Source organism: Lepidochelys kempii, chromosome 4 (genome assembly GCF_965140285.1).
Source record: "Lepidochelys kempii isolate rLepKem1 chromosome 4, rLepKem1.hap1, whole genome shotgun sequence".
Classification (NCBI taxonomy): Eukaryota; Metazoa; Chordata; order Testudines; family Cheloniidae; genus Lepidochelys; species Lepidochelys kempii.
The window spans coordinates 123,014,436-123,038,187 of NC_136383.1; the positions used below are offsets into that span (position 1 = coordinate 123,014,436).

The window sequence follows — 23,752 nt, forward strand, 5'->3', positions numbered from 1 at the left end:
GATAACTTTGATTTATAGCCACTCAATTCCATCGTACAGGAAAGTGAAAACACTGTGCCACAACTCAACCACGTGCTTGCTTTCCTTGTTGTTTTACAGAACTGGAGCACCTCAGGGACTGGTATAGCTCTGTCCACCCCAGTGCACAGAAAATTCTACCAGTCCTTTATTTAGAATGATTTTGACAACGTACATAAAAGGTTTGTATACACCCAGAGGACATCAACAGCAAAATTATCTGCGACACAAGCTGAGGCAGATTGTTGAGAGGGCAGGGCAAAGGATTGGGATTCAAGAAATCAGAGTGCTGGCCCTGACTATGCCACTGACTTCCTTTTTGATCGTGGCCAGATCCTTTCCCCTCTTGGTGCCTGGATTGCCCCAGGTTATAAGAAGGGTACTAATGCTAGCCTGCCCACCCACCTTTGCACAATACTTGGCAATCTCTGGATGAAATGTGGTGGTATTATTCACTGCCCTTTCATTCTGCAGAAAGGTGATTTATTTCTTCCGTAAAAAACCCAACCCTGAATCCCATTGGCCCATCAGTCACTGGGTGATACAAGTGCTAAAGCAGGGCAGTTATAAACCCTTATTTTCAAAGTGGTGCAGCGTACGCTTTCTCCCCAGGACAGCACACAGTACTTCTCCCGCCCCTCACCCTAGGCCAGCTGCCAGTGCTGAGGGGCTGAAGCAGTGCTCCACAACCGCACCCCCTAGGGAGTGGAGGAGAGGCAGTAGAACAGAACCCTGCGCTTAGTGCTCAGAAGGCTCAGCTGCTGAGAGCCTGGCAATGGAGTCACCTGCTGCCCAAGCTCAGGCACAGAAGGGGAATCTGAACGATGTGGCTCCCCTGTGGGAATTCGGGAGCCGCCTGGAAAAACATTCAGAATCTAGGAATGCATGAAAAATTGTGTCTGTGGAGAGTTCTGCTTGGCTCACTCAGTTCCTGCACATGGTAGGGAGGTTCCTGTGCACTTGGGGTGATATTTGTCTCCATTAGAGAGGGCCCACTCAAGGCCTATGCACCATTTAAGTCCCAGTAAAGCCCACAAAATGGAGCTGAAGAGGATCTTAAGTGGTGCCTGGGTCTTCCGCACATGGGGTGAGTCTCACCATTTTTAATGAATGTGTGCACAAGGGAGTCCTGCTCTGAGACCACTTAGACTCACCTAAGGTGCATTGTGATAATGTTCAGCCAAACAATCTAGCTGATGTCATTTATGGATGCTATGTCTCATTTTTTTTGGAAACTAGCTGATCTTCCAAGTCCTGACCCATGCAGCTTGTGTAGCAGGAACTCTGCCTTTTTGTGTGTATGGACTGCAGCATGAGGTCATTAAATACTGTCTCGTGCTGCACAAACACCAGGGGGTAGCAAGAAGATTGCACAGACAACCTTAATTTTGTTGTTTGCTTACTTTTGAGTGTAAACTGTGTAACATCAGTGGCCATTGTGAAATCTGTTTTCATTGCACAATGCTTAGTTCACAGTCACAAATATGATGCATTCAGGATATTTCACATAAAAACAGGAAAACACTTCAATTTTAGGGTATGAGAATGGCATGAGACCTAGTAAAGCTAATTTCCCATTAACTTTACTTCAGATTTCCTTTTTTTTTAAATTTATTTACAGACAAAAGCTCAAATCAGATGCAGCCTCTAGATTTCAGTAATTGTTTACCCAATTTTACTGCAGGGCTAAGTCTAAACAGGGCTCGAGGGAGGCTGACAATTGAGAGAGCCAGTGCTAAGCTCAAAGGACAGCCTAGTGCTCTCCTTTGCTTTCATTACAACTGTTTCTTCCTTCCATTGCCTGGAAACATATCAAATGATACCTTAAACAGACCAGTGCTCCTTGGTTCACTGCCCCTTCTTCCTATGCCCCTGAATATTCATTACACTTTGTGTGAAATAATTTGAATAATTGAAATGGATCCAAATGAAAGTTGCAAATTAAATGATATTCCAAGTGCCATGTAATAACTGGAGCAGAAAGACTACAATTTCTGTTAAACAGGCGTGTGTGTGGTGTTGTGCTATGCATCATATGGATTCATTGAGCATCTATAATCAGGCTGAGTGTCAGTGCTGAAAGTTTTAATGATACAGAATCTTAACCAGAGAATTGCGAGTGCTTATAGATCTGCCATCAGAAAGCTGTTATGGGCATGATTCCTTTATTATTATTGCTACTGTTGTTTTATTAAATGGCACTGATTATCCTGCAAGGGAGATCAATGGAAAACCTGTTGGGAATTAGCCAAATCACAGGTTAAAGAGAACGCTCTACCTGTATAATTTTAAAAAGCAGACTCAGAGAACAGACATCATTGAAGAGAATGCTCAAACATAGACCAAACCTTGCAGTAGTATCCCCTGGCTTTGAACACCTCCACTGTTGAATGTTCACCTTAAGACACCCTGTGCCTGATTTTCAGAAGTGCCAAACACCCTCCTCTCCCATTGACTTTTGCCTGGAGTTGTGAGTGTCAGCACTTAAGGAAGATCAAGATGCTTATGCAGCTGCCTGCATGTAAATTTATGTAACTAATTGTAGACATTCAGGTGGGATTTCCCAAAGGACATAAGTGTCTTGGGAGCACAAGTTCCATTGAGTTAAGTGCTTTTGAAAATCCCATCCTCAAGTTTGAAATTTTTGGCCTGAGACGCTGAGAAGTTCAGACTGGGATTTTGATAGGACGTAGGTGTCCTTAGGCTCCTTTGAAAACTCCCATCTAAGAGTCTAACTATGTAGGATCAGGGCCTAAATGATTTGTCCAAAGTCACAGAGCAGGTCAGGAACAGAACCTTGATTCCTATTAATGGGTGGCAGGTATAATAGGCCAGGGGAGGCTAAGCCTCCCCAAACCCAGGATGTGGCCCTGCCCATGCTTCACTCCAAGGCCCCGCCCTTACTCCACCTCTCCCCCAAAGCCAGCGGGGGCTCAGCTCCGGGCTGCCTGGGGCCAGCTGGTGGCCCAGGGCAGCTCAGGCTGGCCTGCGTGGCTTGGCCCGCAGTGAGGGTCTCAGGACTACTCTGGCTCTGGCAGGCAAGGGGAGGGCGCGATGAGTCCTTGGACAGGGTAGGGGGCTAGCCTCCCTGAACAGGGTCTTCACCCACCCCCATGCTCCTATTCCCCAGCTCCAAACATGGGGCTTCATTGTCAATGTGGGTTTACAGAACAAAACACCACTGCAATTGACATAATATTGGTGCTTTCAATACCCACCTACCAGCATAGCCTACTTATTCAGGATAAAGTGGAGGTGTTTATATGGTAAACTCTTATTAGCAAACTGGAAAAAAAATGGTTCTCAAACTGTCATTATTGGAAAACAGGAAGGGAAACTGCATGCCACTCGACATCCAAAGTTTGGAGCAAAGCCCTTATCTAGTCTTAGAATCTAGCCTTAGAAAGCCTCTTTACAACAAGGATCATGTTTTCCTCCATGCTTAGTCTAGCACCAAGTAAACTGATAGTGCTCAATAAATAATCCTCAGACTCTGCTAGGCAGGAAGCAGTCCCTGACATATTCTCACTGCAGCTACTTTTAAAATGCCAGTGCAACTTGTTGCTTGTTTGTTTTGCCAGTGAGAGAGAACTGGCAGCACTGAGCCATGTACACGGACTGAGAAGAAGCTTCCAATTATTTCTCTACCCATCCCAGGCATCATCTGGAAAGGTGTGGCCCCCAACAACCTACAACGTTGGAAATCTCTTCCTGTCAGCATCCACCAGTGTCCAGCTGAGGTGTCCTTCTGGGAAAGACCTTTTGGTTCCCTGTGGATTGGCTGGTTTTTGCAGGCGGGCTGCTGAGGGTTTAGCTCAGCTGCCCCCCCCCCCCGTGGGATATTCTTTCCCCGGAGAATTATGTTAGCTGCAGCACTGTAAATTATGATTTTAGTTACTTCATGTTAAGATGCCTGAAGGCCTCCAGGCACGGTCACCTAAAACCGGAAATGTATTATTTTATTGTCCCAATGGGCAAGTATATCCTCGCTGTCTTAATACATACCATTCTCATTTCGTCTCTTAAAATGGCCTTTATAACGGTCTCCACCTATGCTGCTAATAGCATAGAATATCTTTGTATATTTTAAGACTTTTTTATATTTTCTTTATTAATACAATACAGAGTTACATTTTTAAGCAATTTCCACCCCTTGGGAATTTCCTCTGAACTGAGGAAACATAAACTGACTGCTGGCATTCACTGATTTCCATACCCTACAACTTAAGTGCTCTTGGATGAAAGATGTGATTTATATTAAGACATCAAATACATATATAATGTTTCAGAATAGATAAAACCATACTGAGGAACGTGTAGTGTACTGGTCATCAAAGGTGCAAGATTGGAAATTCTGGAGAATTAAGTCCTGTTTATTGGCAGAACAGATGTTGCACAGAGAGTGGATCCAAAACTGCAATTCTTACTTCTTTGAGTAATCCTAATTCACACAGGAGTCAGTTTTGCCACCTTCACTCACACTGCGTGGTGCTTTGCTGTGCGAGCAGTTGCACTGACATGAGCAGAACTACTTCTGTAATAACTTATCATTCAGAATGACTAAGGATGACAGAATCTGGCCCACAGGAAGTGCCCCTGGAGACAATGGAACAATCACCTGAGTAAGTCTTACTGAGTGGAGTCATGAGTAGGATCACGCCTCATGGCAAAGCAAGCTTCCTTACACCATCCTCACCACAGAGCCTCTGCCCTGACCTGGTGGCTCCACCACTAAGAGTGAGAGGGGGCAGCCAAAGCTCCATTTAGTTATTGGCCTCTCAAATGAAGTGGTTGGTTTGGAGCACTGCTGAATTTGTAATGAAAGAGGCGCCAGGGCTCAAGTAATTAGATGCTGGGGCTCAACAAATGTTTTTTACATTCATAACTCACGCAGCAAGCCCAGAGGTGCCAGGGGTATGAACTGCCAAGCCTAGAAGTGCTGGGATCAGCCCTGGCACAAATTAAGCACTGGTTTAGAGCTGCAGACGTCTGACCAGTAGCTAGGAACTGGACTGAAATCACTAAACTCACTTCACAGTGATGGCTACAGAATCTCTTCCCTACTACCCCAAGCTGCTTCCTCTCCTGTAGCTTGATGCCCATAGTGGCAAGGGGAAGTGAGGGAATAGAGGGGAAATGCTAGTGCAAACATCCCCAGAATGACACCCATTGGAGTTAGCCATACCATAGGACAGTGGCATTTTCACATCTTTCTGTCAGACTCTACCCCAGAACTGGAGACAATGCTCATTCTGTCCTTTAAGGGACCACTAATTATTCAAACCCTGATCTAGTAAAGCACTGCAGCATACGAGTAGCCGCACTGAGCAGTTCCATTCACTGCCCAAGTTGAGAGCATTGAAAATAAGTAAACAGTCTATCTGGAATTCTAAAATGCTTTTGTTATTACTAATCTATGGTCTGATCCAAAGTCCATTAGACTCAATGGAAAGCCGCCTTCAACAGGCTTTGGCTCAAGCCTCTAAAGCATTAATAATACAAGTTTTGAAAATATGGGGTCTGATTCACCACTCCAGTTTCATGCCAGTGTAACACCAATAAGTCCAGATTCCCAGCCCACTGCTCTAATCGCTAACTAGCCCACAACATCATCCATGAAAATAGCACAGTAATATTTAGGAAATGTGACCTACCTTTGTTAATTCAGGATTACAAAGTGTAAGGCAGATTCATTCAGGTTGTACGTAGAACAGATCTCAGAATCACTCTACAATTAGTAAGGTTTGATCTCACTCTCCATGCAGTAGCCTACTACCAAAATAGCAGGGCTGCTGTCAGAACTGCAATGTATTTTCCACACAACTCAAGGGATGGCCGCACAACACCTTCTTGTGTTACATCATATCTCGTTAAAGTCTCTCATTTCCAGAACCTTTTTGTTAGGAGAGAAATATTTAAAAAAATAAACAGTTGATGGTATATATACTATTTGGGGGGGGGGGGGGGGTCAGAGTCGGGAGGGGGCGGGACGACAAAGAGAAATAGGACACTTTAAATTTGAAGTGTGCACTGTTCAAGTTTCTGCTAAAGAGAATACAATATACAGGCTACAAGTAAAAATAGGAAAATTCTGAAGAAGCCCAATGAATTACTGGTGTATTGGAGTGTCACTCTCAAAGAATAAACTCTGGAAGGTTAGCACTCCCCTTGCCCCCACGGACACGCATACTAAAAATCTTTCATATTAGTCTAACATTGCAATTTATTTCTAGCTCTTACAATAATCCAGAACAAGCATGATGACTTCAGTCTATATGACATTTTGCATTAACTAAGATGACCTGTAATGGTTCCAGTTTTGCTATGTATGTGCCAGATGAGCGGAATGCAATGCTTCAATGTAACATCATCCAGTATGTTGGTTACTGATCATCCAAGTAGCAATAGTAGATTTTTAAAAAAATATACAACTGTAGCAAAGAAGTGTGGCTTCCCTCAGAGATGGACAGCGAGGCGGGGCCAGATGCTTCCTGGTGGGCAGACCCAGGAGGGCCTTGGCCACCATCCTGAGAGCAGAAGGGCAGGACAGGAACAGGAAGTATAAGAGGAGGGCCCTGTAGTTTAGTTGATCTGTCACCGAGGGAGACAGATGTTTCCAACCCCTGCTGACCCAAAGCCTGCAGAAAACTTCTGCTGTCCCAAGGACTTACTTGAGCTACCAGAACTGCTAGATACACCCAACACTGAGGAGCTGCTGGCGGTGTACTCCGGGAAGATGGAAGGAGACCCCAGGATTCAGGTACACCCCAAGGGGATGGAAGGAAGTAGCCCGGGGGCAGCCGCCTACTGTCCGGATACGTTGCTGGCAGACTCTAGGTCAGCGTGTTGTGGCTGGATCCCTGCTGACCCAGTGGCGGAACACTCCGCTACTGTTAGGGCCATGGGCTGGGACCTGGTGGAGTCAGGTGGGCCCGGGTCCCCTTGCCACCTCACCCCAGGCCAGGAGGCCTGTGTTGGTCTACTGTCCACTGAGCTAGGATGCTAGGCTGTTTGGTGCTCACCCTGTCTGAGTCCTAGACTGTTTGGTGCTCTACCCTGCCTGAGCGCTGGTGCCTTAGACTGCTCAGTGCCCAGCCCTGCCTGAGGGCCTGGGCCCCTGAACTATTTACTGCTCCACCCTGCCTGAGGGTTGGAGCCCTAAAGCTGCTAACTTCCCCTTTTCTAGACTGCTGTTCCAGGGGCGTGGCCTCCCTTGGAGATTGACAGCGAGGGAAGGCCACACACACCTACACGCTCACAACAACATGCTTAGTATTTATATAGCACTCTCCTGCTATAGCTCTCAAATCAATGGATCAGCATTGATATTCCATTTTACGGATTGGGAAACAAAAATACACAGAGGTTATGTGATTTGGCCATGTTCCACACCAAACCATTGGAAGATCTGGGAACAGAACTCATGCCTTCTGACTCCTCAGTCTGTCCTCTGGATGGATATTTGAAATTACAATTTGGTTCAATGAGCCAAGTGTCATCTCTGGTGTAACGCCTCAGTAGAGTTGCATCAGTGAGGGAGTGAGAGCACCTAGGTTCTAATGCTGGTTCTGGCGGGGACATGCTATGTAACTTTGGACACGTCATTTAACCTCAGTTTCTCCATCTTTAAAAGAGGGTCAATAACATTAACCTAGAGTACCTTTAGGTTTGCTCATTGGCTCAAAATGTAACAGCTCTCTTTCCTGTACAGCAACACGGGACCACTGAGGGTACATTCACATTGGGATAAAAGACCAGCAGCATGGCTGTGGCTGGCCCCAATCATCTGACTCGGGCTCACGGGGCTGAGGCTACCGGGCTAAAAATTGCAGTGGAGACATTTAGACTTGAGCTGGAGTTTGGTCTCTGAGGATCTCAGAGCCCATGCTCAGGCCTGAGCCCAAACACTGCAATTTTTAGCCCCGCAGCCAGAGCTCCACCAAGCCCAAGTCAGCTGACCCAGGCTCTGCGACTCGGTGCTGTGGGGTTTTTATCACAGTGTAGACATACCCTGAGAGAACATCATGCCAGTGCTCTACTCCCAGCACTGGATCCCATGGAAAAAAAAATCAAAGCCAGGGTTTGGTCCTAGCATACAAAGCTTTCCACAGCTCTGGCCCACTTAACCCAATGAAACTCCCAGCTTCTGTTTCAAGTGGATCTGTTAGCTAAATGGGTGAGACTTGTGAGTGTGGTTGATATAGGTTTCTTGGCAGCTTGCCCAAGGCTGTGGAACTCACTTCCAGAACACATCAGAATGACCACGAATCTTGCTGTCTTCACTATAAAATGCACAGCTCGTGTATTTGACTTAACTTTCCCACAATAAAGAAAAAAAGCCGATGGAGAAGGAGAGAAATCTAGGTTAACACACATGTAGGGCATGGTGATAACGGAAAGGGCAAAAACCTAAAGGCATAATGTAAATAATGTTTTCAATGGGCTAAAGAAGTTCAAAGTTTAAGTAATGCCTGCTAACGACACAGGTAGGAATAGAACTCATATTAGGAGTTCCTGGCTCCCAGCCCTGAGCACAAGCCACTCGCCACATATTTCTTTCATTTTGTATGAACAATTTTTCAGTCTTCCACAAATTCCACAAAAAATTTAAATTCTGGTGGGGCTAAATCACATGCAATGAATGAACTGAATGATTTGAATGAATTTTTCTTACACAAAAAAATTGCCATTAGTCCCCACCTATAACTGACTGGAGGCCACATACTCCCAATCTGTGGAAATGTGAAAAGAAGGAATAGAAAGACAAGGTGGGTCAGGTTGTATCTTTTATTGGACCAACTTCTGTTGCTGAAAGAGACAAGCTTTCAAGCTACACAGAGCTCATCTTCAGGTCTGGGAAAGGTATTCAGATTGTCACAGCTAAACACAAGGTGGAACAGATTGTTTAGCATAAGTAGTTAGCAGTAGTTAGTAGTTAAAGGGACCATTCAAGGTGAAGTAGCTAGTTAATACCTCTCCACTCACAGAACAAAAAAGGGGGCAGAGGGTTAATGGGCTTTAGATTGTTGTAATAAGCCATATATTTTTATTAAGTCCATGATTTTTAGTGTCTAGCAAAGTTATGAATGTAAGCTTCCAGGCTCATGTTTTAACGGTGTTGTGCCGGTTTCTTTGAGACAAGGACTGATGGGTCAGATATAAAGTGATCGCTTTGTGAAAAGTGTTCACCCACAGGTGATGTGGTGTGTTTGTCTTTTACCATTTTTCTGCGTGAGTTCATTTGAGAGCGTGGTGATTGTCTGGTTTCACCCATACAGTTGTTATTGGGGGATTTAGTGCACTGGATGAGGTACACATGTTGTGATAGGTATGTGTAGTACCCATGCTTCTTGAAAGGTGTGTTGTGTGAGGTGTTGATCATCGTAGCAGTGGAGATATGTCTGCAAGTTTTGCATCTGTTGTTATGGCATGGTCTAGTGCCATTTTGAGTTGATATGGCATGGTCTGTGGGGAGCTTGCTTCTGACGATGAGCTTGGTGAGGGCGGGTGGCTGTTTGAAAGTCAGAAGAGAGGGTTTGGGAAAGATTTATTTCAGGATGTGGTTCCCATTGGGAATGGGCTGTAATTGTTTAATGATCCTCCCCCCCCCCCCCCCCCTTATGGGTTCCATTGTGGGGTGATAGGTGATAACTCAGGTTGTGTGGTATTTGGGTGGCCCGTTCCATGATGTGATCTATTTCTCTGGTCCCATATCCTTGTTTGGTGAAAGTAGTTTTAAGTGTATTAAGATATGTATTCCAGACTTTCTCCTCAGAGCATATTCTCTGGTACCTGAGTGCCTGGCTATAGGTAGCAGATATCTTTGTGAGTCTGAGGTGGTTACTGGATCCGTGAAAGTAAGTATGGCGATCGGTGGATTTCTTGTATTTAGCTGTCTTTAGCGTTCCATTGTTAAACCTGATTGTGGTATCTAGGATGTTGATGCTGGTGTGGGAGTGTTCCAATCTAGAGAGAGTTTGATGGATGGTTGTTGAAGTTGTGGTAGTAATCTATGAGGGAGTTTAGGTCATCTGTCCACAGGAAGAAAATATTATTGATGAATTTCAGGTACATCATTGGTTTTGTGGTGCATTTTTCCAGAAATTCTTCATCGGGTTGGCGTACCGAGGAGCCGTTTTAGTACGCATGGCTGTTTCCATGGTTTGGATAAAGTATTTGTTGTTGAATGTTATGTTGTTATGGTTGAGGATGAAATGGAGCTTGTCGATGTGTGTTGAGTGGCCATGTGAGAGTTATCCATTGTCTTTTAGATAGTTGAGGCAGGCAGCAATGCTGTCATTGTGAGGGATATGGGTGTATAGGGACATGACAGCCATGGTGGCAAGGATGGTGTTCTGAGGGAGATAGTTAATGTTGTGGAGTTTCTGGAGGCAATCGGTCGTGTCCTGGAGGAAGCTGGCCTTCTGTATGGAGAGTGGTTTGAGGATGGTTTCTATGAGTCCTAATATTCCTCCAGTAAGAGTGTCAAGGCCAGATAGATTTGGGTCTGCCTGTGTTCCCTTATCTGTGTATCTTGGGAAGCATGTAGAAGGTCCCTGGGGGTGGGTTCATGGGGGATGAGGTTGTAGAGTTTCTCTTGAAGTTGTTTGGGGAAGGATTTGATGATACCCTTACGTTCCTGGATGAATTGTGGTGTGGGGTTTTCTTTGAGTTCTTTATTGTGGGTGGTGTCAGAGAGAGTTGTCAATTGGCCTTATTAATGTAGTCATCATGGTTGAGGACTATGGTGGCACACCCTTTCTCTGCTGGTTTAATCACTATCTAGTGCTTGGATTTCAGGGACTGTATAGGTGTCCTCTAGGTGGTGGTGAGATTGTGGTGGATATGATGTATAAGGATTTCATAGTAATTTTTTTCCCTAAATCAAACAATGTAATGATTAAGTATGTGGTTTTATCCCCACTGGGGTCTTCTGTCGAATGATTCTTTTTTCTTATAGCTGTTGGTGGGGATATGGTAACTTTGAGTAGCGTTGCCATTGTGAAAACTTTCCCACTCCACCTCAAAGAATTCTAAGACAAATAAGTGAATTGTGCATTTTATACTGAAAACAGCAAGATTCGTGGTCATTCTGACATGGACTGGGAGTGACTTCCACAGCCTGGGGCCAGCTGCCAAGAAACCTATGTCAACCACAAATCTCAGCCATTTAGCTAGCCGTTCCACTAGACATAATCTCTCTACTAAAATGTGGACAACTTAAGGGACAGGTTTAATTGGTGTGCTAGTTCTCCCATCTATAGTAGAGTAATACTGACCTAACTCACAGGAGTCTTGTGCAGCTTAGGACCGATTCTGAGTCCCTCTGTTGGTTAAGCAGTGTCTTACTTGCTGACATGAAGGTAACGTGACGTGGGTAAAGGCAAATCTGACCTTTAACAAAAATTGGTCAAGCACTCTGAAATGCTTGAGGGAGAGCACTATTAGAGTGCATAGCACTGTAACTATTGTTATTTAATTTTTCAGGTTATAAGAGTATTCCATTGCATGTTTACTGGGCCAAATTCACTGCTGGCATAAGCAAGCAGGCACAGTTCTATTGACTTCAATGGAGTTGCATCTGTCATAAATATTTACACTGGTCATAAAAATTCCACATTGGAGGGGGTAAGACTTGTAAGAGTACACTTACATTCTGCAGCCACACAGCTATGCCTGTAAATGTATTACAGATCTTTTTTTTGTTTTTTTGTTTTTGAGGAACAAAACTTGCTTATATATTAAATGTGGCTGTTGTCAGAAAAATTACTGTGTAAAAATGACATTGCAAGGTTCCACCTCTATTTTTTGCTCTCGCTGCGAGTTTACAAGCCAAAAGATGGTTGTCCAGATGGTCAGTGCTGAAAACTCCCTGTAAGATCTGTAAGTCAAGCTGTGTTCTCTTTGCCTCTTATTTCCTCACCATCAGTAATAAATATTCTGCAGTCTGATGTTTGTTGTTGATGTACGAGACATAATAGAATCAAGCTTGCTCTTCCATACCTATACTAACTTTTCAGTGCTGACAGTAATACAAAAATATTTTTCCAGTAAATGCAGAAGATATGACTCACAGCCACACAGGATGCAGATATAATGGGTAAGAAAATGGTTTTACGCTTTCTGACTACAACAGCACTTTACATCTTTTTATTACAGGTTGATCAAAAACCCCACACTCACCTCCCTTTTCTATTAAAATGGAACGTTCCACTTGCCAGTGCTGAACTGGATTCACCTCTGGGGTTTTTTATTTGTGCCCAGCCTGGCTAAGAATTGTTGGAATCTTTTATTTTACTAAGAAATGTCCCTAACTGCAACAGTTGTGTAACTGTAAAAGCAACTTATAACAACTGCTTGCTAGAAAATGTGCTTACTCCTCTAAAGGATGCTCTTTGTTGCAATCAGGGACATGCCTTAACAAAATTAAAGATAACCTAACAAGAAGGCCTGATCTCAGATGTGACCGATTAAGAGCTAAGTAATTGCTTCTAATTCTTCAGCTTGCTCAAACAGTAGTTATTACAGAAACACACACACACAGTTGGTCTTATTCTCAGTTACTCTAAGTCCAGGAGCATTACATTATACTTTTAGAGGGGCCTTAAAGTGGGTGTAAGTATGATTTAATGCTTAACTTTTAACTTAACTTAACTTAATGATTAACTTTTCAATGCTAGAGTAGTCTAAGGGGAAGGGGGGCATAGAGTAACAGAGAATCAGGCCCAGTCTGCCATAACACACATTCCTGTAATAGTGTGCCTTAGTAGACAGAGCAGTGGTGGGGGCTCAGGAAACTTGGGTTCTAGTCCTGGCTCTGCCACTGGCCTGCTGTGTGAACTTGGGCAAGTCTCTGTGCCTCAGTTCCCCATCTGTAAAATGGGAATAATGATACTGGCCTCTGGTGTAAAGTGCTTTCAGGTCTACTCCTGAAAAGCACCAAATAAGAGGTAGGTATTATTACTAGTAACAGTCCTAAGCCTTCTCTAAGACAGCAATGAGTGAAAACAGGGCTCTGGAACTCAAATATTTTAAGTACTAAAATTTTCAGGTTTAATTTTCAAGTGTAAAATTATCAAAAGCATTTTATAGACATTAACTATTTTATCCCCCCATCAGCCCTGTTAGAGAAGTAAATGTTGTCATTCCTATTATCATAGTATATCAGGGTTGGAAGGGACCTCAGGAGGTCATCTAGTCCAACCCCCTGCTCAAAGCAGGACCAATCCCCAATTTTTGCCCCAGATCCCTAAATGGCCCGCTCAAGGATTGAACTCACAACCCTGAGATATAGAGAGAGGGAGCACACAGACTAGAGAAGTGTGCATGACTTGAGCAGGCCAAGCATCAAGTCAGCGGAAGAGCAGCTCAAGTTCATGCAGTAAGCTAGCCTCATACTGTCAGTTGCACAGTCCATTGAAGGCAGTGGAAAGGTTCCCACGGACCCCAGTGTGTGTTGGCTCAGGCACATAGGACTAGATCCTGCATCATGAACATTAATAGGAGTTTTTCCATTGACTTGAATAAGAGCACCATAATGGGGATTAGAACTCGGGTCTTGACTCCAAATCCTGGGCCTGTCTGACTCACCAACAATGTCCCCCCTTACCCCGGCAAGCCATAGAGGCCTATGTTTTTGAAAGTGGCCACTAATTTGGGGTTGCCAAACCTGAGACACCTTGGGCCTGATTTTTTGAGGCAGTGAACTCACTGGGAACTGTGGGTGCTCAGCACCACTGAAAATCAGACCAAGCATGTCTCAGATTTGACACTTAGAATCAATGGCCACTGCTGAAATTGTTGCCTTCCTTAATCTCTCTGTGTCTTGGTTTCCCCATCTGTAAAACTAAGGTAACAACTTGTACCATAAGTGAAACATGAAATTAAACAGAGTTTAAGACATCCATGGCCACATACAGGGAGAAAACTGTCTTCCGTCCCTGTGTGTAGACCCCTCTTCCTATGTGGAAAGAGAACTGTACTGCTTCATTAGAGAATTAAGCCTCAGAACACCTTAAACCAAAAAACCAGAGGGACTGACCCAAAGTCAGAGTGAAGCTCAGGTGTTGACATAGTGAAATGCCAGGGAAGGAAAAAAACAAAAATAGATAAATAACAAATAGCTACAATGCAACAAATCCTGAAACTTGGGCAAGGACTGAGTATAAAAGGATGCAGATGGTGAATTGTGAATGGAAGAGTTCCAGAGTTAAAGACCTCGCCTCTATGGTCCTTCAAAGGCTATAACTCAGGACTGTCAGTACTACTAACCATACTATCTCAAATGATATATCAGGACATAGGGCAACTGAAGTCCCCTTGAGAAGAATGGGGCTATGTTATTTAAGACTTTAAATACTACCAATAAGACGATGGATCATACTTGATAGAAAAGAGGCAGGCAGGGCACGTGGTGGAGTGTGGCTATCACCAGCTCTCGTGGACATAAACTCTACTTTCTGCTTCTAAGTAAAAAGTTGTTTAAACCATACCATGAGGTAAACAAGATGGATCAGATTCTGCAACCCTCACTTATGCTGAATAGCTCTTATTCATAAGGGGTCTGGAACACATGACTTATGAGGAGAGGCTGAGGGAACTGGGATTGTTTAGTCTGCAGAAGAGAAGAATGGGGGGGGATTTGATAGCTACTTTCAACTACCTGAGAGGTGGTTCCAGAGAGGATGTTTCTAGACTATTCTCAGTGGTAGAAGAGGACAGGACAAGGAGTAATGGTCTCAAGTTGCAGTGGGGGAGGTTTAGGTTGGATATTAGGAAAAACTTTTTCACTAGGAGGGTGGTGAAACACTGGAATGCGTTACCTAGGGAGGTGGTGGAATCTCCTTCCTTAGAAGTTTTTAAGGTCAGGCTTGACAAAGCCCTGGCTGGGATGATTTAATTGGGGATTGGTCCTGCTTTTGAGCAGGGGGTTGGACTAGATGACCTCCTGAGGTCCCTTCCAACCCTGATATTCTATGATTCTATGATATAGTTCCACTGAAGTCAATGAGACTACTCATGTAAGTGCTATTCAACAGATGCAGCATTTGGCCTTATTAGACTAAAGAAGCGAGCAAGTCAGGTGATGGCCTGATTTTTGTTACTATGTCCTGCTCTTGTTAAGGTGAATGGATCACCAGTCTTCAAGCAGCAGCAGCTGTGCAGCCGTCACCAGCATTCTGGGCTAAAAGCGCAAACTAAACTATAGTAGTGCAAAGAGTATGGACGTCAGAAGGGAGGTGCTGAGCACCTTCATAACCAGTCTAGATTGGTATGTAAGGTTGCTCCTGTGCACAGCATATCCAGATAAGAAAGGGAACTGGATATGCTGGTGGCATGCAGAGAGCTGTGACTATGTTCCTGGAGCCCTTCAGGTGTTTTTACAATTCAGGTTAGAGAAGATTTTGAGCTGTCTCTGTTTTGGTCTTTTTTTAAATGTTAGTGCATATTTGTGCACCACTGCAATTTTTTAAACCTCTGGTCACTGTATGGAATCACATTTTGCAAACTATAGGATCATAGGATCAAGTCTTTATACAGATCCTAGACAGCCAGGTGCATTATCTCTTTTTTTCCAGTTCTTCTCATTGACATATTATCTACTGTGAGATCTTGTTATTGTTGGGTTTTTTACATATGATATTTCTGCATACAATTTTAAATTCTTCCTGGTCCATCTCACTGATGGTTAGCAGAAGATGTACAATACAATATTAAAATCTTGAAATGTAGGTATCACTAGGGCTCTAGCTGAAGGTAAACTGGAAGTTAGGGGAAATGATACATAGTATATTTGTTTATGGCCCCAATTCTGCACTGAGAGCTATGAAGGCAGACCCCTGCACCTGAGAGCCTAAATGACATTGAAGGGTCTCTGGACAGAGCCATTTCCCTATATGGAGTCCCACTAACATATGGGATTCTGCATGAGCCAACACCTGTCCCAGGGCAACCTGCAGCACAAGGCTGTGCCTACAGGGTTATCAGTGCAGGATCAGGGCCCACCTGAAGATAGGAAAGTTTCACTAATTAAATGTTTATTAATGAAGCATTTTTCCGCCTTGTGCTCCTTCATGTTAAGTAACAGGTAACAGTTCTAGGGAGATACCATTTTATCTCATGAACAGAAACAGTCGGTAACTATGCCCTAGTCTATCCATGGCAGGTTACTTTTCAGATGTGTATTCCTTAATTTCTTCAATAAAGAACTAGACTGAAAAAATCTGCTGCAATATTTAGATCTCAAGCCAAAATTATCTGTTTTTCTGAGCATCCTAAAATGCTCTTGGCTTAAGAAGAAATTTTCCATATGGGCAGGCTATTCTCCAACTGCCTTCTGCAGGGTTTCTTGCACCTTCCTCTGAAGCAGCTGGTACTGGCCACTGTCAGAGACAGAATACTGCACAAACTGGATCACTGGTCAAGTAGTGCAGTTCCTATCTTCCTCAAAGGATTAGGGGGAGGGAGCGAGAATACTTTTGTAGTCAGCCTGGGAAAGAAAATTTGTTAAAGTCTCCTGACCCACCTCAGCCTCCACAGGGAGCTGGCAGAGAGCAAGTAAACGAGTTGAGGGCATTTGCCTCCTGCTGTCCTACATACAGGAGGCCCATCTGGTTGCAATGCATAAAACATACATACATGCATAAACCACACACTGCAATACCTCCTATCATTCTAAGCAGAAGCAGGATGGAGCATCAGTTGCATAAATGAATTGCAAAGTCATGTTTTCCCGTAAACAGCTCCACAATATTGGTTTCTTTTTTGGTAAACTAGATATGTACAATATGCTATAAGCACAGCATAAAACTTCTGCATTTGCTGTTTCTAGTGCTCTGCTTTTGCTTGCTGCAGGATGTGTTTTTACTTTCCTTTTAGCAACACCCCTATGACAGCAACAGCCATCCAGTCAGGGGATGGCTACAAATATGTGTATTGTATATAACTGTAAAACAGAATTTTGAAAATATATTTGCTTATTATATTTATATCAATTATTATATACTGCTGAAACAGTTATTAAATCTATAAAGCCCATTGGAATGAAAGATGCTATACGATAGTTTATTACCTGAAGAGTTTGGACAAAGCATAACCAACAAAACAAAGCCTGTTTGATTTAGTGGAATAAGCATCAGCTCTGAAAAACAATGGGCTCAGTTTTCACATATGGGTGCATTAAAAGGTTGTCATGTTTGAAATTGAGACTCCCTGGACTCATAAGTTCACATCCCATCAAGTCTGGTTCAGATCTTTCTGGGGCAGAGTGACTGTGTGGGTCTTTGGAGTAAGACTTTAAAAGCTGTTTGTGTGTTCTCTGTCAGAACTCTTAAAGCCAATATATTCAAAGCTCACTCATTTTGGGTTCTAAACTTTAGATAGCTTACGCCTGATTTTTCAGAGGTGCTAAAACCCCACAGCTCCCATTATTTTCAGCTGGAGTTGTGATATGGTGACCAGATAGCAAGTATGAAAAATTAGGACAGGAGAAAGGGTACTATGCCGAGGGTGGGGTGTGTGTGCGTGTGTGTGGGGGGAAATAAGGTCCCATATAAAATGAATCCCCTAATATCGGGATGGTGCTGATGATATCAGGACATCTGGTGACCCTAAATTCTGAGAATCCAGCACCTCGGAAAATCAAGTCCAACATATTTCAAGTTGGTCACTCACAAATCAAAGCACCAAAATTGGAACATTTTTGGCTTCAAGATCCCATGGCCCTTTGTTGTAAGAACAGAAAGTTTACCTTGGTATCTTAAAAGCAAAATCTCCTGTGCCGAATGTATTTGCCTTACTTGCTGCAGCCCTACCACCCAGAGGTGGCTGCATTTGGTGCTGCTGTATATCTATACTACATAGTTTAGGTACTTTACCATTCTTTGTCATGCAAGGCAGTCTCTATATAACATTCCCTGATGGTGGATACATTTGTTTTATTTAGCAGTTTTATAGCTCATGCATCTGACTGCAGCGAGGGAAGGAGAGAACCATGGGGGCTGCTATTCTAACACCCTAGCATTTATCCCCAGTCCCTAAGTGAGCTGCAGCCCAGACTTCTCTTCCTCACAGCAACAATAATTCCACCAGCACCATGGGTGGATGGGCCCCTCCTCCTTCACTTGCCTGAGCCCCTCCCCCTTCACTTGCTTGCAACAAGACACACCTCTCCAAAACTATTGGCTAGTTTTTCTCTGCTTATTTGCATAGCCTCCTCATCTCCAATCAGCAGCTGCTGACTGCTTAAAATGCATAAAGCCGGCCACTCAGTGAGGCTGGGGGCTGGGCCACCACGTGCTGTTGCTAAGCTTCGGCTTCTAAATTGTTACTGTAGTGGCTGACCTATCAGGGAGAAGATTCAGATCTGTCAACATTCTGTCTCCTAACCAGAGGGCGCTTGTCTGCCCTGATTGGCTCTACCTTCGGACTAAAGCCCGCCTCTGCCTAGAAATTCTGCCCATGATTGGCTATGCCAGTCGCCTGTGTGTCAAATGTAGGTTGAGAGAGGTGGTTTATATAGGGGACTTGGAAGTCCCCAGCCTGTGAACTCAGTGCAGTTTTAATGCTCATTGCCTTCCTCAGCTGTTTGAAAGGCAGACATAGAGTTTGGGGGTAACTCAAAGAACACACATAAAAATGGAGCTGAACTCTCTGTTAATTCTCCTGGAAGCAGCTGAGTATTTGGAAAGAAGAGACAGAGGTATTCAGAGAAATGACTAGCAGGCACTTCTAAACATTTCACTCTCTTTGTTGCGTGGGTATTCGGACGCCCTTTTCTGAGTCCATATTTCCTTCACCTGCAAAGGTGCCATGGGATTTAAACATGTTTTTGTCAGATGCATTGCGGGGGGGGGGGGAACAAATGCTATTTTCTTGCAAAATCTTTGAACAAACGAGCCGTGGCTCGAGTCTGTTTGGAGCATATGTATGTTGCAGCATTCAGTGTAGCATTACATTGTTGTGCATGTTGCCGTTTGTGATTGCATTGCAGTTTCCCTTCCCCCTTGTCACAATGTTTCAAGATGTGCATGATCTAGCCAAATTTTTTTTTTTTTACTATTTACTCGGATGATCCTCCTATTTTGGCACTTTTTGTTTTGTTGTCTTTCTTTTAAAAATTCCGGAATGAAATCCAAACAAATCAACCAAAATTTTTGTTTTTTACCCTAGCGTTCCTGCAAAGGAGGAAAAAATGCATGGGAAAATATATTGCCACTAATGCTGACTTTGTCCCTAGAAGCAGAACATGGCTATGCATCAGTCTTACCCTTCGATAGTGACTATTCCAGAAAGAAAACAAAGGCAGGCACGCTGGCCAGAAAATCCCAGAATAACAGGTAATAGATGTACCGTCATTTTCCACAGTGAACTGGCAACCTTTCCTATATGTCTAGCTTTGTGTGTAGCGCATAGATGCATAAAAATAATAACTAATCCTGTGTCTCAGTTCCCAGTAGTCGCCATTTTCCCCCTGTATGGGCTTGGCTCTGTTTTGATCTCTCATATAAACACTGCCACGCGTACACCATCGCCTTAGCACTCACTGCCTTTCTAAACCATCTGCACTCACGCTTCTTCCCCCGGTTTGTTAATGGGTGTGGGCGCCTTGTTTTCCTATGTATTTTTAAAATAATAATCAAAATCCTGACTTCCCTTGCAAATTCCCTCCCAGTCCTTATTTACAATCTCTTTATTGCTGCGAGATCAAATGCAGCCTCCAGCTGCAGTGTAACGCCGGGATCTTGATGGCGGGGGAAGAGTGGAGGGGAAGGGGAATGGAGGGAACATTTATCTCCTAGTGAACTTGGATTTATGTATGTATTTTCAAGTGTTTGAGTGAACTTGACCTTTCCGGAGGGTCTGCTGCACCATTGCTCTGGTCTGTGCATCGCCTGCACGAGCGAGTCCCTCTGCATGCAGCTGAATTACAGTGCATGGTTACATTATTATCAGCTGCCTTTTTTGTTGGTTTGTTTGTTTGTTTTTCTTGCAGCCACTACCTGTTCTGTGATCACCCTTAGCTCAAGCTTGTCTGCGCAGCCTCCCTGCAGCTTTGTTTGCCTGACCGGGCAGTGCTCAGAGTGCACTGTCTACGTGCAGAAGGCTGTCTTAAAGAGACAGCGCCTCCTCTTTACGTAGGAATTCCTTCTTTTCTTGCGCTTTATGTTCACACACACACACACACACACACACACAATATGCCCAGATAGTTCCCTCCTTCTCCAAAGCATTGGTGCTCTCCTCTTTACAAAATGACTCCTTTAAAAAAATTGTTTGATTATGATGAGCCCTGCAGAATAGCCTAAAATGAACAAAACTTGCACATGACTTATTTTCCAAATGAGAGGAAAGTTAGTCTGATCGGGCCAGTTGTTTGAGCTCAGTTAGTCCAGCATAAATCCTGCACAACCCCAGTGTGGTCAATGGGATTACTGGCAAAATGGGAAAGCAGAAAACAGCCCAGTTACGGATATTAAATTTTGAAAATATGAGCTAAACAAAAATCCAACATCTCCCTTAGAAACATACAAGATCACAATGAGCTATGCTTGCAGTAACCGCTGCAGGGCAATGTGCTTGAACACAACTGAGGAAATACAGGGTGTAAATCCTTCTCTCCCCATCCCTTACTCCAAACAGTGCTGATATTTCTGGGGCTATAAATTCGGGAGGAGGGGGTAATAGTTAAATTGGTGTACAAAGATACAAGATCCGTTCATTTTAAAGGGGTCTGATCAGGCATCACAGGGGTACCTAGATTTGGAGACATTTTTCATCTCTGTACATTTCTCCATATTCTACAAAGACAGTTAATTTAAACAGAATTCTTAGGGTTTCTAGTTCTAGAGTTCATGGTCTTGTTCTGATCCTTGTTTCTTGTATACAAGAGACAGAAATCTGTATTACTTGTGGAAGCATTATTCCATCATTTCCTTTCTTGGGTTTCTCGCTGTCCACAGCAAAACAATCATTTATTTGAACTGTAAGCTGCTTTTAGGAATTTTTAGCAGAAGATATGTAATCTATCTATTTCAGCAGAATTGAAAAAACAATTGTTACAGGTTTGGTAGCATTATTTATTAAAGCCAGAACACACATCACTATTGACAGATACCATTGTCTGTCAGATATTTCTCACAGTTTTTTTTCTCACTCTGATTCTTGTCTTGTACACCCAAACACTTTTTTAAAAAATGCATAATGATATTTTTATCATTTTCCTGCCAGCTTTATCGTTTATAGACTAGAAAGGGCTCATTCATACTGTGGTAAGGCAACACCTCTGGAGAAGTAGGGCCACAGATTCAGGCTTTGTGTTTAGTTCACCATGGATATTTGTTCACACCCTAAGGAAAACAACAACCATCTCCGCTGGGCATACCTGACAATCTTTCTATAACACACACCTCTGGCTGGAAATAGCAGGATCTTGTGATAAGGTACATTGGCAGTCCTGCGTTGTGCTTGCCTACAACATGCACTTGTGTTTCAAATTTAAGTAACAGGTCGAGATGCCTGTTTTTACCTATGAGCTTATGATCCCAAATTCAAATCACACCACTGCTGTTATTCGTATTGGGAGCACAGGTGCTAGAATTAGGGGTGTTGGGGGTCTGCTGCACCCCTGGGCTTGAAGTAGTTTTCATTAAATGCAGGCTTTATAGTTTGGTTCAATGACTCGCAGCACTCCTACTATAAACATTGTTCCAGCACCCCTGATTGGGAGCTAATTTAATGGTTATTTAGATGTTGGGTCACAGCCTCAGAGTGCATAGGATTTGAATGTAGTGTTCAATTTGATCATGCAATCAAATCTTTATAAGCAATTCAGGAATTAAGAGGGGTAGACATCTGGCCAGAGTTCGGAGGATCCTGGGGTGGGGGCAATTGCATAGTGCAAAATTGCACCAATGTTATTTTTCAGTAATTTGGTTATTTCTAAATCCGATTTCTTCCAGCAGTCTCAGCAGGTTTGAAAACTAACCTTTGCATATGTCATTTGAGCACAAATAAAAGCGCACAAACAATTGTTTTTAAAGCCTGAAAAGCATCTCTTTCGTGCATGGATAACTCAAAAATCGGGCTCAGAATTGTATCAAACTTAAAAAAATTAAATTAGCCTTTGGACTGAGAACAAGTATGAAAAATTTCCTCTCCCCAAACAAGTTACAGGCAACTGGACACACGTGCATATCGGGGAAAGTGTTTCTTCAGCCGTAGCTCTGGCCATTACCAGAAAGCTATAATTAGGCAGTCCATTGAAAGAGTTCATAATTTTTACATTTTTTTTGTTTGTTGATGTGTTTGTTTAAAATATTACTTGTCAATTTTTAATTTTATGTTGATAGAAGAAACATTTTCATGTTATTGTGCAGATGGTAGAAAATGCTGCTTGATGCCATTTTTTTCCCCATCTTTGTATAATATATATTAAATTTATTTATGATGAATTGATCTATAAATTTCCTTTTATGATTTGTAGTTTCTTGCCCTTGAGTCAGGAGCACGCTCTCTCTCTCTCATATATATAATGTTCCCACTTTACACAAAACAGATTTGAAAGGTTTTTTTTATGTAAAACTTCTTTGTTTATATAGCGTTCTCTCCTGAGATTTGGAAGTGTTCCCCTCAGATGATTATGACGAAAATCCCCTAGTAGATGAAATTGGATTTTTGTTTTCCAATCTGAATGGATGATTTGAGAAAGGCGCAAGTTTGTATTTGATTTTCCAGGGTAGGGGAGGTAAACCCAGGTCAGCTCTTCTTGTAATGGTGATAACTAGACAGTATTTGGTTGTAGTGCAGAAAATGTCTCCTCTTGATAGAATAATAACTGTAGTTCCTAAAAGCAATACAGTGGAGCTCATTAACATGCTTGCTAATATGCTGTTGGAATAAAATCAGGCTAGAAAAAATGTCATATTTAGTAGAGTTGTGCCTTGGAGGTTGAAATGTTAAACTTTCAAATGTCTTTCCATTGAGTACAGTGGGTGTAATGAAATGGATGTATTGTAGATGTCTGCAATTTGTTCAGAGGGAATATTTCACAGAAGCAGAAAGTCAATGAAGTTCAGAAGCTTACTTGGTTGCAGAAAGTTATTTGTTAATAGGAATTCACTGTAGCTTTCAGATAATTGGAGCTTTCTTGTTTTGTTTCCTGTTTGTGATGCCGACTTAAGAGAGATAAGCCTATACATTTTTGTGTTTATATAAGGGGGAAAACTGGTAGCCTGAACCGACCCCCTTGTGGACAGTGGCCCACATCGTACCACCAGCACATGTAACAACTAGACAGGCCTGATTTTCCACTGCCTTGTACTTTGTGCAGTCTCTTATCACTGTGTATAGTGGGTAGCGTGACCAGAAAGCAAGTGTGAAAAATCAGGCTGGTGATGGGGGTAATAAGCACTTATATAAGACAAAGCCACAAATATCGGGACTGTCCCTATAAAATCTGGACATCTGGTCACCCTAATAGTGGGTGTAAAACGCCCATTGTACCTTTATGTGAGTGTAAAAGACTGCACAAAGCAGCAGACCATCAGGCCCAATGTGTGTTCTGTGCCCATGAAAAGATCAGAAGTTAAATTAATATGCAGAGTAAAACCTTAGTGCTCAATGCCTGTCTATTGGGTCACAGTTAAATTTACTGCCAGAGCAGGAAATGGAAGTCTGTGAAGTAGCCTGCTTGGCCTGTTAATTTAGGAGCTGATAAAAAGGAGGGAAAATGAAA

At 43.1% G+C, this 23,752-nt stretch overlaps 1 protein-coding gene across 2 annotated transcripts in view; it reads left to right on the forward strand.

Moving 5' to 3' along the window:
• Positions 1–18,511: 18,511 nt before the first annotated feature.
• Positions 18,512–23,752, forward strand: part of MXD4 (MAX dimerization protein 4) — a 56,320-nt gene continuing 51,079 nt past the window's right edge. The window contains exons 1-2 of one of the 2 annotated variants that reach the window (XM_073342728.2): positions 18,512–18,718; positions 19,259–19,355. In XM_073342728.2, coding sequence (XP_073198829.1) covers positions 18,655–18,718; positions 19,259–19,355 — 161 coding nt within the window. In that variant the 5' untranslated portion in view covers positions 18,512–18,654. Of the gene's footprint in view, positions 18,719–19,255; positions 19,356–23,752 lie in introns of both variants that reach the window. The other variant, XM_073342727.2, reaches the window with a different exon arrangement.